The sequence below is a fragment of the Raphanus sativus genome, chromosome 6, assembly GCF_000801105.2.
Source record: "Raphanus sativus cultivar WK10039 chromosome 6, ASM80110v3, whole genome shotgun sequence".
Lineage (NCBI taxonomy): Eukaryota > Viridiplantae > Streptophyta > Magnoliopsida > Brassicales > Brassicaceae > Raphanus > Raphanus sativus.
In genome coordinates, this window is record NC_079516.1 from 32,469,074 (window position 1) to 32,485,115 (window position 16,042).

General features: G+C 42.9%; 2 protein-coding genes across 2 annotated transcripts; one reads left to right on the forward strand and one right to left on the reverse strand.

Annotated features, from left to right (window-relative positions):
- Positions 1–2,818: 2,818 nt before the first annotated feature.
- On the reverse strand, positions 2,819–7,267 carry LOC130495763 (meiosis-specific protein ASY2-like). The gene is made up of 3 exons (XM_056987265.1): positions 6,565–7,267; positions 6,317–6,490; positions 2,819–3,234 (listed from the first exon to the last, which is right to left on the reverse strand). Exons 1-3 carry the CDS (start codon positions 7,265–7,267, stop codon positions 2,819–2,821), a joined length of 1,293 nt encoding a protein of 430 aa, XP_056843245.1.
- Positions 7,268–9,989: 2,722 nt separating this feature from the next.
- LOC108813435 (2-isopropylmalate synthase 1, chloroplastic) lies at positions 9,990–13,193 on the forward strand. The gene is made up of 12 exons (XM_018585991.2): positions 9,990–10,806; positions 10,914–11,127; positions 11,202–11,282; positions 11,360–11,452; positions 11,559–11,645; positions 11,755–11,855; positions 12,052–12,085; positions 12,182–12,256; positions 12,326–12,409; positions 12,495–12,629; positions 12,713–12,858; positions 12,933–13,193. The coding sequence occupies exons 1-12, from the start codon at positions 10,106–10,108 to the stop codon at positions 13,063–13,065; spliced, it is 1,884 nt and encodes a 627-aa protein (XP_018441493.2). The 5' UTR covers positions 9,990–10,105; the 3' UTR covers positions 13,066–13,193.
- The last annotated feature ends 2,849 nt before the right edge of the window (positions 13,194–16,042 follow it).

The window sequence follows — 16,042 nt, forward strand, 5'->3', positions numbered from 1 at the left end:
GAGGCTGCTAATAAATCAGTATTAGCCGACCTCAAGAAACGCCTCGGAACCCAGAAAGAACTCTGGTCAGAAAAGTTACCTGAAGTACTTTGGGCATGTCGAACTACCCCACGAAAGGCTACAGAGGAAACCCTTTTCTCCTTAGCTTACGGGATGGAAGCTGTCGTCCCAGCCGAAACCATTGCTGGTAGCCTCCACCGGGAATTCTGTACGTCCGATCCTGTAGCTAATGACCAGCTCCTGACGGACAGCCTCGATCTGATCGAGGAAAGACGGGACCGAGCTCTGATTCGCATTCAGAACTATCAGCAAGCAATGACACGACAGTACAACTCCAAAGTCAGGCCCCGACAGTTCGCTGTAGGTGACCTAGTACTTAGGAAAGTCTTCGAAGGAACCAAGGAACCAGATGCTGGGAAGTTGGGAACCAACTGGGAAGGTCCCTATCGGATCATCCATGTGGTACGACCTGGCGTTTACAAGCTCCAGAAGGTGCGAACCGGGGTACCTGAGATCAGATCGTGGAACGCCACGAATCTTAAGAGATACTATCATTAGGTACCTAAAATTCTTGAACTACGTTAGGCTTGATCCCTTGACTGGGTACGCAGGCAACTCCGTCATGAGTGCAGCCCAAACCTCATTTCAACACTCTATTCACTATGACCAAAGAGGGCATATGTCTGATTAAAATCACATAGCCCAAGCAGCAATTGTATGATTATTATGATACAGCAATTGTATGATCATTATGATACAGCAATTGTATGATTATTATGATACCATGTATTCAATTATCAATAAAGTAATTATTTTTCGGTACCTCGATTCTTCAATAATTCAGGTCGCCAAGAACCTGGACCTAAGGTCTTAAAACCCTTAAGGCTCTCAAAGGTCTTAAAATCCTTCAAACGATATCAAAACTGATAGACTTAAGCCTAAGGTCTTAAAATCCTTAGAAACAACCTCTTCTCATCATTCTCCTCATCTAAGCAAAGGGGGCACGTGTTACCAAAAACACATAGCCCAAAAACAGTTGCTGTATGAATAATTCGAATCATGTATTATCTGCAATCTGCTATTAATAAAACGATTAGTTTTGTTCATTAATACCAGAGACCTTAAAACCATCCAAGAAAATTCAGGTCCCCCATAGTCGGAACCTAAGCTCATCAACGACTCCAAACGAATTCAAGAGCCCAGAATCCTAAACCTAAGGTCTTAAAATCCTTAACAACCTCAAAAGGTCTTAAAATCCTTAAACATATGCAGGTCCCCGGGAACCTGAACCTAAGGTCTTAAAGTCCTTAACAACCTCAAAGGGCTTAAAAATCCTTAGACATACGCAGGTCCCCGAGAACCTGAACCTAAGGTCTTAAAATCCTTAACAAAAATTAAGGTCTTAAAAACCCTTAAACTAAGGTCTTAAAATCCTTAACAAAAACTAAGGTCTTAAAATCCTTAACAAAAACCCTTCGAAGAAATTCGAAATTCAACAAAACAATTCGATTTCTCACGGAGTCGGATCAAAAAGGATCTCACAAGCCTTCGAAATAATTCAGGTTCCTGAAAACCTTGATCTAGGCAAAAACCCGATCATGATCAAATATCATATTTGGCAACTAAAACAAATTTCGAAACAACCAAGTTTAAAATTAAACAAGGGTTTAAAAGCCTCCCCATGCTAACGAAGATTCAAAACACAAGCAGATAAAGGTTTAAAAGCCTCCTCAGGCCATAAGTCTTAAAAACAAAAGAGATAGAAACCCATTGGGCAGAAGTTTTGAAACATAAAGAGCATCAGCTCTTAACCTTCCTTGGCTCCGGGATCAGCTTCATCATCCTTATCCTCCTCGATAGGATCATCCTCCTTGGCAGAAACCTCCACTTCAGCATCCTGGTCGACACCTCACGGGGTCGCCTCAACTGGAGCTAGATCAGGAGATACCGAACCCAAGTTAGAACCATATTCTCCAGAAAACGCCGGATTAAACATATTGATCTCAAAAGTACCTGAGCTCTCGGAGAGTTGAGGAATGGGGAGCTTGCTGACTGAGAAATCAGAAACTTGAGCCTTCTCATACGCAACAGCAGCTTCCGGGATCAAAACCATCAAACGGTTATACTCATCTTCAGCATTCTCAATCTCCTTAGACAAGAGATCCTTCAGAAGCTCGGTGTTCGCATGAAGTTCCTGAGCATAGATCAGGGCATCGGTTTCATCCTTCTTCTTGACAAACTTCTCCTTCACAGAGGTCAGAATCTTGTTGTAAGCATCAGCTACCTCCTTCTTACCTCTCCTGACAGCTAGCTTAACTTCAGCTTCTTTGTTCCTTTAGCTAACCTGAGATGAGACGATCATCTCTTGAACCTGATGCTCAGCTATCCTGCGAGCAACATCTAACTCATTGATCTTCCTGTTCTTCACCTGAAGATCGATAGCCTGACTTTCGATCTTCCCCTGCTGAGTATCAGCCTTCAAACCGAGCCTCCCGACCTCAGCTTCAAGCTCAGAAACCTGAGCACGAGCCAGGTCGAGCTCCATCTTGGTAGTCTTGAATAACTCAGTAGCCTGAGCTAAATCTCCAGCACTAGGAGCACCATGCACGGTCTCCTCGAACCTCAGCTGAGCTCTGTTGATGGCTCCAGCTAGCTAAAAAACAAAAAAACTAAAATTCAGAAAATATCAACTTAAAGGCAAACCAAGAAAAAACAAAACTACGTACCTGACCCATGTGGTGAGCTATCTCAACGTATTCTTCCTTGTTGGTCAGACCGTTGATTGAAGGCATGGAGCATCCTACCATCTTCATATGCCTCATGATGGTTGCCAAACCCAAGGGTCATCTAAGATTGATCCCGGCTTAGAATGGGTAAAGTTCCAGCCAACGGTCCCTCCCCGCGAAGACGGGGAGGAAGACCTGGTGGGCCTATCTCCCAAATCAGTCTGAGACCTCTTGTTTCTCGGAGGTTCGACCTCGAGGGGATCTCTAGCAGCTTGAGGGTTAACTTCAACTGGTGGGACCTCAGGACGAGGAACAACATCTTGAGCTCTGGTCTCAACTGGGTTAACATCCCTAACAGGAACAGAGGACCCATCATCAAGGACCTCTTTCAGCGAGCTAAGGAAGGCTCCTCCTTGGGTCTTGTCGCTGCCTCGCGAAGCACTGGCAGCTGCAGCAGATTTGCTCCTGGTACGGAAAGAAGGCCTCATCTTGGGAGCTTGAGTCTTTTCTGTTTCAGAAGTACTAGCTCCAGTCGAAATATCTACCACGAAAGGTGTAAGACCCGAAAACCGGCCGGCTAGACCGCGGTCGATGCCTCACGTCGCTCGGTCCATACCCTGACCGAACCACTCAATTTTTCGATCTTTATCTGTACTTTCGCCTAAGGGCGAAGTTTATCTTAGACCTTAGCTTAAGACTACCTTAGTCATTCCCAAGCTTAGATCCTTTCAACTTATGCACAGCGGAATATTCTCTACTTAACCATTGGTCTAAAACCAATCTAACACTGGTCAGATCGAATCACCTTAGCCATGGTCAGTATACACAACTACTACCAGCTCCAAGGTTGATCCTGAACCTAATCCAAGTCATACAATAACCGAGGTTCCATTCCCCTAACCATTCTATCTAGATCTATGCAATAATGCTAGATCATACCTTTGCCACATCCGCGGAGCTTGATAGCTCTTTGTCTCGGCTGCCTTAGCTGTCTAACTAGCTCATCCAGCTAGCTGAGCTGAACCACTTCACTTGAGGTTCCCAACTCTGTTCTAGCTGATCGAGCTGCGAGGTAGCTTTGCCTAGCTCCCCATCCACTCGTCCAACTCCCCATTATACATGTATAAACTCTCCCCCTAGGTACTTAGTCATTCAACCAACCATCCCCACAGACCAAGTACCTTTGGGAAGTCTTCAGCTGCAAAACCAACCACAAGCAAACATGCTCCAAAAACTAATTAAAATTCATGATAATTCATGATAATTCATAACTAAGAGAATGGTCAAGTCAGATTTCTCAGAACTGGCCTCGATCATACTGATCTCGCCCATGAACAGCCCATATGGCCATAACTGACCACCTCTAAATCAATGAGATAAAACTAATCTTTCACCATAATAATTCATGATAAATACCAATTAAGAGATATTTGAAGTCAGATCCTAACAATTCCTTCAGGAACTATCAGATCTCTACTTACCTGCCCAACCAAGGCCATGGAGAGATTTCTCCGAACCGGCCAACCTGTGGCTCAGTGCCTCCATTTCTGAACAACTTAGAATATGATTAATAATGCCCACCAGTTCCTGAGTCAATCAACCAACCACCCCATATGACTCAGAACTGATGAGTCTTCACTCCTCCTAACCGGCCATGGAACTATGTCCCACTGAACCTGATTAGTGTTGCTCTTACCACTGGTGTATCCTTTGATCAATCAGATCAGACACCTTGATCCATCATCCATGGATCAGGTCGTCCATCCTTGCCCATGATCAGATCACACACAGCCTTCCTTGTATAACACACCAGCACAATACTTGTGGTCCATACCAACAAGTACTGGCCTTACTCCTCTCCTTTGCTTGCTGTTGGATCCAAACGAATTGGACCTTACACTCCACATGGTTCCTCTGGTACTAGGTCTCCCATGTGTCTCATCAGTGGGTCGGACTCATGGTTCACACCATGATCAAACCCAACACCAAACCATGATCCATCATTGATCACTATCCAATGAACAGCATCTAACCATCATCCCACATGGATGAGTTAGATCAGTTATGATCCGCCCCTTTGTCCAGGGTCTTGGATTCCTAAGACACATCACAATATACATTCCTCAAGGGGCGTGCCATGCCTGGCCTTGATCCCACCCCAAGATACAGAACACAGACATAAACATAAACATAAACAGAAGTAATCAACACATGTTACCTCATACTTGATCATGCTAGATCTTGTGCTTCCCTGATCAGGTCCGGCCTTGTGCCTCTTGCACTTGTCTTAATCAGGTCTTATCACATACCTCCAGTATTGATAAGATCCATCCATGGGTCGCACCCATCATCCCTTCCATGGAACTTCCATGAAAACAGTTTCTGCACTGCATCCACCTTCAAGGCTGTACATGCCTTTGGGAGTGGAGTTCGGCCTTCTCCATTCTCTTCTGGCCATTGGCGTGTGTCCCTAAGACACAGAGGAAGCCTAGGTGTGTTCATCCATGATCACACACCACCCAAGGGTCGTGCATCACTTCCCACTTCAGTTCCCATGAAACTGCCTTTCTACACACCACTGCCCTTAAGGCTGCTCTTGGACTTTGAGAGTGAATCTGGTCATCTCGCTTCTTCCCTGGCTATTTGGATGTGTAGTAAGGATGTAGAGGAAGCCTATGGCATGGCAAACCAGAATCAAAACACAACAGAGGGTCGTTCTCAACTCCCCTCTTGATTGTCATCAAAACTGCCTCTTTGCTGCCTTCAAGCCTCTCTTGGTCTTGGATTGTGTAATCCGACCATCTCTCCGTTTTTCTCTGTTTTTCTTTGTGTTTCAGGAAGAAGAATGAAGCCCTGACGTGCCTGCAAAGGCACGGACTTGCCTGATAAAGAAGGGGTGTTTACTTCTTAACCATTGCATCCCTTCATTAACATTTCTGGCCATTGATTTAACCAATGGTCCAGATCACACCTGTTCGCCTATGGCAGTTACCAGACGTCCCTGGCAGCCCTAACTTCCTCTAGACATGTCACAAACAAGTCCTAACTGGTTGCCCAAGCCCCTGGTCTGATCCCAAGTGCCCACCGGCTCACCGGCACACCCGGGTGGTCCACATGGTCCGACCACTGTCCGAACCTGGCCCAACTGCCCAAGACTTGAACACTCAGTCAGCTGAGTTGAGCTGATCCCCAGCTGAGTGAGCTAGTTCATACAGCTCAGGGAGCTGACACACTCTTCAGTGAGCTACACTGAGCTGCACTACACTTCATCTAGCTGGCTGAGCTTGCTCACTGCATCGCCCAGCTGCCACACACTTCGTACAGCTCCTTTATACTTGTCTCCTTCTTGGTTTACCCATATCTTACCTTCCTGATGCCCTTAACCTTACTTCCAGGCCATGATACCCTTGTTTTTAGGTCACATGACCTGACTGGTGCGTCTCTTTGCACCATGGTCGATCCTAAGGATCATATCCAGGATCAGGGACATGAAAAAAGGACCTTCAGAAACTAAACAAAGGAAAGCTTTTTAGCTATCTCCAGAAGCAAATTTAGATGTGAAAAACAGATAAGCGAAATCCGAAAAATACCTTCTAAATCTTTAGCTGGAATTGGGTCAAGGAACCTGGCGTTATATCGCTCTGGGAACCTAGCAGATCCAATGCGAGAAATAGTAAAAGACGCCCAAGTATTGGGACTTTGATATAACTTCCGAAAAAGAGCTCTAGACAGCTTATCAGTAAGCTTAGGAGGATCCTCGATGTCTGCATATGAAATCAAGGGATTAGCAAACAACAGTAATCTGATATAAGCAAGGCACGTTCCTAAAAATCCTAACCAGATATATCGGACCAAATAACTGAGAGAGCACGACCCACTGGAACTGTCGTGGGGTCAATCTTGACGTAGAAATATTTTTTCCTCCAATCATCATCACTACCGGAGGACTTAAAAAGACTGAGCCTAGGACGACAAGGATGGTAGTAGGTACCGCTGCCACCATCCTTACTAGAGCTCTCCTTGATCGTATAAAGGCTCATCAATTCGGTCAGTCCAACAGCGACCCCCTCCTCCTTAGCCCTGGTGATGAAACCATTTATCACCCGGATAACCGAGGGACAAAGCTGAGAGAGGGCCAGTTGGTAATGGTCAAGAAGATCTAACAGGAGGTCTGGAAGCGGAAACCGGAGGTGGCATTTAGAGATATACTTCTCATGAATGCAAAACCAACCCTCCGGGGTGGTTTCGGGGGTTTCGTCGGAGGAACAAACCCTGGCCAACTCCTTTTGACCGTGAGCTTGAACCATGAGGTTAACGACCTCTTGGATCTTCAATGAAGAAGGCGAGTGAGGTCCCAGAGAGGCGCTCCCTCTAGAAACATCCTTCTTCTTCACCCGCTTGGAGACCCTCCCCGCGATTGAATCTTTAGCTTCCTTCTTATCTCTTTTCATTTTCTCACTGATCTCCTGTTTGACCTTCATTAAACGCTTGCCGGAGGGGGAGATTCCGGTCTCGCCGGAACCTTCTTTCGGAGGATCCATTAAAAAGAAGGGTAAGGAAAACCGAAAGGGTTGTAAGGGGAAAGGGTGGAACGAGCTAACTAGATCTCTTAGGAACTAAGGATTCTAAGAAAATCGCAGAGGATCAATGGTGAAATCGAAGGATGAAAGTAAAATAATAAAAAAAGCAAACTTAGTAAAATAAAGGAATGGAGGAGAAGTTACCTTGAAAACCGAGTGGAGGCGTGGAGAATATGGACAGTGGCAGTTAATGCTAGCTGCTTTATATCTCATCAAGTCTCGAGAATCGGAGCAAATATTTCAAAACTTCTTTCATCCGAGCCGTTGATTTCATCGAAAGAAATCTCAACCGTAAATTCAAGCGAATAATATCTTCGTTGAATATAGCTAGTAATAATTATCTCAACAGAAAAGATTGAGGTTCAGCGGCTAGGTTAAGCTCCCGAGTAAGAAGTCTTATCTCGAAAGCTGGGGGCAACTGTTGGGCCCAAATATGCCTCGTTAGCTGACGATAGAACCAAAACAAGTATTGAGCCGAGACAAAGCCCAACGCGTATCGGTGACCTTAGCTAAGGTTCAATACGGAGCCGGAGGCTGGAAGCTAAGGGCAATCTTCGAAGAGGTCACGGTGAAGAGGAAGCTCACATCATAACAGAAGGAGCGCAGGACCCGATCAAAGGGAAGCTGTTGCGGATTCCTCAATAAACGGAGAGGATCTCGGAGATCAGTTAAAGATGATCAAGAGAAGTCCAAGACTATTTAAGAGAAAATCGAGGACTAAAGAAGGGAACCTATTCAACCTTTATTCGACACAATACTTTCGTTATCTCTGTAACATTCTCATTATCATTATAATCATCAGAAAACATTCCATGTAACCATTCTTTACCAAAATCATCAATAAGATCATTCATTCGTTCTACAAATTCTAACGAAATTCAGCTCACATTATCTTTCCCTAATCCTTTCCTAAACTATAACCTGACCTAAAAATCAGGAGGTGAGTTTAATCCCTCACAGGCTAAATACCGGAGTTGTCCTAGTGTGAGGCGTTTGGAAAGCAGGTGCTTGTTCTCCCGAACCAGTGTTATCAAGGGAAAAATCTAGGCGTCCTCGCGGGAACGAGGGGTCAGTTATTCGATCTCGGAAGGTAACTCCTGAGCCCCGACGTTGCGGTGGTTGGGTTGTTGCGGTTAGAGATCTAGTGATCTCTTCGAATCGTTGCTGCCGAGCGGCTAGCTGTTGCATGGTACGCTCGCTTTCCTGAGCTTTGTCTACCAACTGCATCATCATGCGACGGATCTCAGAGAGCTGAGCCTCCGTCTGGTTCGGAGCAGATTGATGCTGAGGGGTAACAAGGGCTGGGAGCCCTGGATCGATCCCACTGGAGGTTCTCGTGTTGGCTGCTCCAGCACTGTTCATCGAGATACTGTTCATCGAAATACTATTCATCGAGATACTGCTCTTCCAGTACTGTTCATCCGAGTACTGTTCATCGAGATACTGTTCATCGAGATACTGTTCTTCCAGTACTGTTCATCCGAGTACTGTTCATCGAGATATTGTTCAGTCGATACTGTTCATCGGAATACTGTTCATCGGGACACTATTCAGTGGTTAGATGGATTTGTTGTCTGATCGACTGGATTCATCCTTAAGTTGGAGTAAAGGATTCGATTGTTTCTTCCCCACAGACGGCGCCAATTGTGAGGGACTAATCTCACCTCCTGATTTTAGGTCAGGTTAAGATCGAAATGGGAAGATAACGTGGGCTGAATCCCGTAAGAACTTTGTAGAATGAATGAATGATTTATTGATATTTTGTAAGAATTGTTTACAAGAGATGTTTATAACGTTTACAAGGAAAGTAATGAATTTGAGAGCTATTGCTTATGAATAGTAAGAATGCGGATCCTTTGATCACTGTTTGATGTCTTCTTTAAATAGCCTCAGACCCCCTTTGGTCGCTACCAACTGGTTCCCGAGATCTCCTCTGTGATTTGAGGGATTTGTAACAGCTCCCCTTTGATCGGGTCCTGCGCCTATTTATTTGTCCACGAGCTACTTCTTTGACCGGGTCCTACGCCTATTTATTTGTCCACGAGCTGCCTTTTTTCCTCGACCTCTCTAATGAACATCTTCATCTCACAGCCTCCGACTCTGTCTTAGCTGCTTCTGAGGATTTAATCCATGATGAGCCTATCGCGGCCCGTTATCATTTTTTGTTGTTTATTACTAGCTAGAAGGTCATATTTGGGCCCAACAATTGTGTCTGGATTTATTGGATGGACGAGTTTATAATGTAATACATTGATTTTTGAAATTTTGTTCAAAATTTACTTGTAACCAAATCTGAATTCCTATTTTTAAGGTTGAATAAAAGGAAATTTGGCCCTATAACTATAAAATAAAACATAAACCCACAGCTAACCAAAAACACTTTCTCTCTCCTTATTTCTCTTCCTATCTTTCTCTAACCTCTAACTAAAGGTTTAATTATTTTTTTTCTGTTACTTGGTGAAAAAAAAAAACCCTCGAATAAATTTTAATTTGTTTTTAAGAAAAAAAATTTCCACTTCGCTTTTTATGTTCATCGACTCATTGTCCTTATCGTATCGTTGTCCGTAAACTTATTTTATATTGTAACGGCGCCGTTTAAGGAAGTCATAATCATATTTTTAGTGAGAATATTCAAGTGGGACCAAAATAGATTTGTTTTTAATAAAGAAGAAGAGAAGAGTGACACACGAACAGATAGAGCTTGAACCAAGCAGTCGCCGCCGCCACGTTCAAACCTTCTTCTATTTCTCTCTCTCTCTCTTTAGGTTTACCATTCTTCACATTCTCTTTCTTTCAACAATGGCGTCTTCCCTTCTCAGAAACCCTACCTTCTCATCCACACCAACCCCTTCTCTTCCCACCTTCTCCTCAACAATCACAACAACCACACCTCTCTCATTCCGTTTCCCACCATCCCCCCACCACCGACGCTCCTCCGTCTCCCTCCGCCTCTCCTGCTCCATCTCAGATCCATCACCTCCACTCCCTCCTCACTCCCTCCGCCGCCGCCGTCCCGACTACATCCCCAACCGCATTTCCGACCCCAACTACGTCCGCATCTTCGACACCACGCTCCGCGACGGCGAGCAGTCCCCCGGCGCCACTCTCACCTCCAAGGAGAAGCTCGACATCGCGCGCCAGCTCGCGAAACTCGGCGTCGATATCATCGAGGCCGGGTTCCCCGCCGCGTCCAAAGACGACTTCGAAGCCGTTAAGACCATATCCGAAACCGTCGGGAACGCGGTCGATGAGAACGGTTACGTTCCTGTTATCTGCGGTCTCTCGAGGTGTAACGAGAAAGATATTCAGACGGCTTGGGAGGCTGTTAGATACGCTAAAAGGCCTAGGATCCACACGTTTATCGCCACGAGTGATATTCACTTGGAGTATAAGCTCAAGAAGAGCAAAAAGGAAGTCATCGAGATCGCTAGGAACATGGTTCAGTTCGCTAGGAGCTTGGGTTGTGACGACGTTGAGTTTAGTCCTGAAGATGCTGGAAGGTGGGTGGGGTTTTATCATCTTTTATTTATTTTTTTAATATTGTTTTGAACTTTTTAACTAGTTGTAATCTTGATTAACTTTTTTCTTTTTTTAAATTGTTGACTAGATCGGAAAGAGAGTTTCTGTATGAGATTCTTGGAGAAGTGATAAAAGCTGGAGCGACGACGCTTAACATACCAGATACTGTTGGTATCACTTTGCCTAGTGAGTTTGGTCAGTTGATTGCTGATTTAAAGGCTAATACTCCTGGGATTGACAACGTTGTCATCTCAACGCATTGTCAGAACGATCTTGGACTCTCTACCGCCAACACTTTATCTGTAGTTGTCTTTTTTTTCTTCTTATATCTATATATGGTTATGTGTAGATATGTAAACCCTTTTTTTGGATTCAGGGAGCTCATGCAGGTGCGAGGCAGTTGGAAGTGACGATTAATGGAATTGGTGAAAGAGCTGGAAACGCTTCACTGGAAGAGGTCAGAGTTTCATTTTATGTTCTGCTTGTGCTGCAGTGGGATATACCTGAACTGATCCTTTTTTCGTGTAAGTATAGGTTGTAATGGCTATAAAATGCCGTGGAGATCATGTTTTAGGAGGCCTGTTTACTGGAATTGATACTCGGCACATTGTCATGACAAGCAAGATGGTAACACTTTTGAACATCATTGTAAAAACACAAGGGGAAAGGCGTTTGTAGATTGACGACAATATAAAAGATGTCTCATCATAACTCGTGGTATGATTTTTATCAGGTGGAAGATTACACTGGAATGCAAACACAGCCCCATAAGGCTATTGTAGGAGCCAATGCCTTTGCTCATGAAAGTGGTATTCATCAGGTCAGCTGATAAAATTTCATCTTTCTAACTAAGAGTGTGTGTGTACTATTTTCTTCATGGATTGCATCTCCATCCCGTTGCGCTTAATGATTGTTCATGCTTCTCATAGGATGGAATGCTGAAACACAAGGGTACATATGAAATTATATGCCCGGAAGAAATTGGACTTGAGCGATCAAATGATGCTGGCATTGTCTTGGGGAAGCTTAGGTATGAAATTTTTGATCTCTGTCTTTGTCTTGTTCAGACAGTGCAACAAGCCTGTAATTGGTGGATCATATGCTCTACTGTTAGGGTTATTCTTAATTAGGCATTTTTGACAATATACATACATATGTTTTTGAAACCTTGAAGTCTAACTTTTGGTTTCTGCCTTTTTTTTTGCTTGGATATAATATTTACTCAGTGGGCGTCATGCACTGAAAGACCGTCTGACTGAGGTACACATCAATCTAACCCATACACATACCCTCGCTATTGTCATCTTTGCGGGAGGCAGACACTAATGTCCTCTCACATTTTTATACTTTTTCCAGCTTGGTTATGTATTGGATGATGAACAGCTAAGCACCATTTTCTGGCGCTTCAAATCTGTGGCTGAGCAGAAAAAGGTAAACGTTCAACTTTTCTATATTGGTTATGAAATTTTGATGATGAACTAAACACGTAAATGAATCCAGAGAGTTACCGATGCGGATATAATAGCTTTGGTATCTGACGAGGTGTTCCAGCCAGAAGCTGTGTGGAAACTCCTGGACATTCAGGTGAATCTGGGATCAAGATGGTTTTTAATACGACTGTGTTTGATCTTGTTCATAGAGTCTCATTTTACATGAATGTGGAATGCAGATAACTTGTGGGACTCTGGGGCTTTCAACAGCTACTGTGAAACTTGCTGATGCTGATGGCAAAGAGTATTGCGCTTGTTCTATGGGAACTGGCCCTGTTGATTCAGCTTATAAAGCAGTTGACCTTATCGTTAAGGTGGAACTGAGGCTCATCATGTACAGCTAATTTCACCTGTAGATGATACTCTGTTCATCTAAAACTTTGTTACGTCTTTGTAGGAACCGACAACTCTGCTTGAGTACTCAATGAATGCAGTAACAGAAGGTATTGATGCCATCGCAACCACACGAGTTCTTGTCCGCGGAAACAACAACTACACATCTACAAACGCTATAACTGGTGAAGAAGTTCAAAGGACCTTTAGGTAAAGCTAGTCTTTTTGCCCTCGGTTCATTTTATGATTCTTTGTAACATGGAACGAGTTTATGTCTTTGGCAGTGGAACCGGAGCGGGAATGGACATCGTGGTGTCGAGCGTCAAGGCTTATGTAGGAGCTCTGAACAAAATGCTCGATTTCAAAGAGAACTCCCACAAAAAAGTTCTTTCTCGAAACATCAAAGTCCCTGCCTGAATGAAAATAATCTTTGTGTCAGACCAAAGTTAGTTTTCTTTCTAGGTGTGTTCAAAGTTTGTTTGTCGTTTGTTTATTTCAAAGACTTGTTACTATAAAAAACTTTAAATCTCTATATTTGCGAACAATCGTGCTCTGGAATTTTGCAGGAAGAATAATCAAAGTCGTACATATTTGAATAAAAATGGAATATAACTTGAAGTAACATAATTTAAGATCAAAAACCTAATTCAAACCAAAATCAGAAATCATATCAGATCCTCTGATTTTATTTTTAGTTTTAGATGTCCTAAACAAAATAGTTTTAGTTTTAGTAGACATTACATAGTTGTTATCTAAACATTGTTTATGATAAGAAAGTAATGGGATTGATTGTTATTATCGATCAAGTGTCAAGTATATATACTTGATACACGTACTTATCTTATCAATAAGATAAGTATAAGAGTTAACAATAAGATAAATACAAACAAGATATGTCGAGCATAATATCAGTATATAATACTTCCCCTTGATCGACACATCCGAATCAGGGTTCATTCATGCTTTTGATGTTGCCTCATTAAAACCTTTTCAGGAAAACCCAATTGGATAAAACCATAGATAAGGAAAAAATGTACAACACATGAACTCCCCCTGATGAATGCATCACTGAAGATCCTTCAGTCGACGCATGCCTATCTGGTGCACGAGCTTCTTGAACACTGATGTAGCTAATGACTTGGTGAAGAGATCGGCTGAATTCTCACTTGAACTGACTTGTAGCACTTGGACCTCTCATGCCTTCTGGAGCTCGTGGGTAAAGAAGAACTTTGGAAGAATGTGCTTCGTCCGGTCTCCTTTGATGTATCCATCTTTAAGCTGAGCAATGCAGGCTGTGTTATCTTCGTATAGGATGGTAGGTGGATCCTTTCCTTTGGTTATACCACAAGTGGTACTGATGTGTTGTGTCATGGATCTCAACCATACACTCTCTCGACTAGCCTCATGCATCGCCAATATTTCTGCATGATTTGAGGATGTAGCCGCCATGGTCTGCTTCATGGATCGCCATGATATTGCTGTCCCTCCATGTGTAAAAACATATCCAGTCTGAGATCTACCAAAATGTGGATCAGATAGGTAACCTGCATCAGCAAAACCAACTAAACCTTCCTTAGATTGGTTAGTAAACATAAGATCCAAATCCTTTGTTCCTTGTAGATAACGAAGTACATGTTTTATCCCATTCCAGTGCCTTTGGGTCGGACATGAGCTGAACCTAGATAGTAAGTTCACAGCAAAACTGATGTCTGGTCGTGTATGGCCAGCTAAGTACATCAGAGCTCCTATGGCACTGAGATATGGCACCTCTGGACCAAGGATCTCTTCATCGTCCCTCTTTGGACCAAATGGATCCGTGTCCGGACCAAGGCTTCTCACAACCATGGGACTGTTTAATGGGTGAGATTTCTCCATATTAAATTTCTTGAGTATCTTTTCCGTATATGTTTCTTGATGCACAAGGATTCCATCTTTTACATACTCAAATTGTAAACCCAAACAGAACTTTGTTTTCCCGAGATCTTTCATCTCGAATTCTTTCTTGAGATATTCAACAGTTTGGGAAATTTCTCTAGATGTTCCTAGGATATTTAAATCATCTACATATACTGCAATGATTACAAAACCCTTATTGAACTTCTTTATGAAAATACATGGACAAACCTGGTCGTTTTTGTATCCTTCTTTCAAGAGATACTCAGATAGTCTATTATACCACATTCGACCTGATTGCTTTAATCCATAAAGAGACTTGTTCAATTTGATACAATGTTGTTCTCGAGAACTCTCTTTGTTTTTCATTTCAATACCATCTGGAATTTTCATGTATATCTCATTATCCAGTGGACCATACAAGTAGGCAGTTACAACATCCATTAACCGCATATATAGACCTTCTCTTATAGCCAGACTTATTAAAAATCTCAAGGTCGTAGCATCCACCACAGGGGAATAAGTTTCCTCATAATCTATTCCTGGTCTTTGTGAGAATCCTTGTGCAACAAGTCGTGCTTTGTATCTTACAACTTCACCTTTCTCATTTCTTTTTCTCACAAAAACTCATTTGTATCCCACTAGTTTTATATCATGGGGTGTCCGGATGATCAGTCCAAATACACCTCTCTTTTTCAATGATTCTAACTCCACATTAATGGCTTCTTTCCATTTTAACCAATCTGGTCGTTGCATGCATTCATATATAGATGTGGGTTCTAGATCCTCATTTTTCATTAATTCAAGTGCTACATTGTATGCAAATATATCATCCATGTCGACATGTTTTCTGTTCCATTTCCTCCAGACATGACATAATTTATTGAGATCTCATTATTGTCAGGGACCTCAGTACCTAGATCCTTGGCGTCCCAAGTTTCTTTTGGTGGTACATGAGTTTCCTTTTCCATGTCTAGGGTTTCAAAGGATTCGGATTTCTTTGCACCTTTTCTTTTCCGAACTTCTTTGTCTTTGGAACCTGATGGTCTACCATGTTTTAACTGTGGTTTAGACGTAGTAGCAGCTTGATTATGTCCCTCATGGACATCAAGTCTTATCGGTGCATTGGCAGCTGGTATATATGACTTGGTTACTCTATTTGGGTCAGCAAAGGAATCTGGCAATTTATTAGCTAGCTCTTGCAAATGTATTATTTTCTGGATTTCTAGATCACAATCTCTAGTCTGAGGATCCTGCCATGTTAAGGATGTTTGATTCCATTTTATATCTTTTTCTAGCTTACCAAAATATCCCCCTAATGCTGGATACTTAGATTCATCAAAATGACAATCCGCAAACCTGGCTTTAAACAAATCACCAGTTGTTGGCTCTAGGTATTTAATAATATTGGGGGAATCGTATCCAACATATACTCCTATCCTCCTTTGAGGTCCCATCTTTGTTCTCTGTGGTGGTGCTATAGGCACTTGGACTGCACATC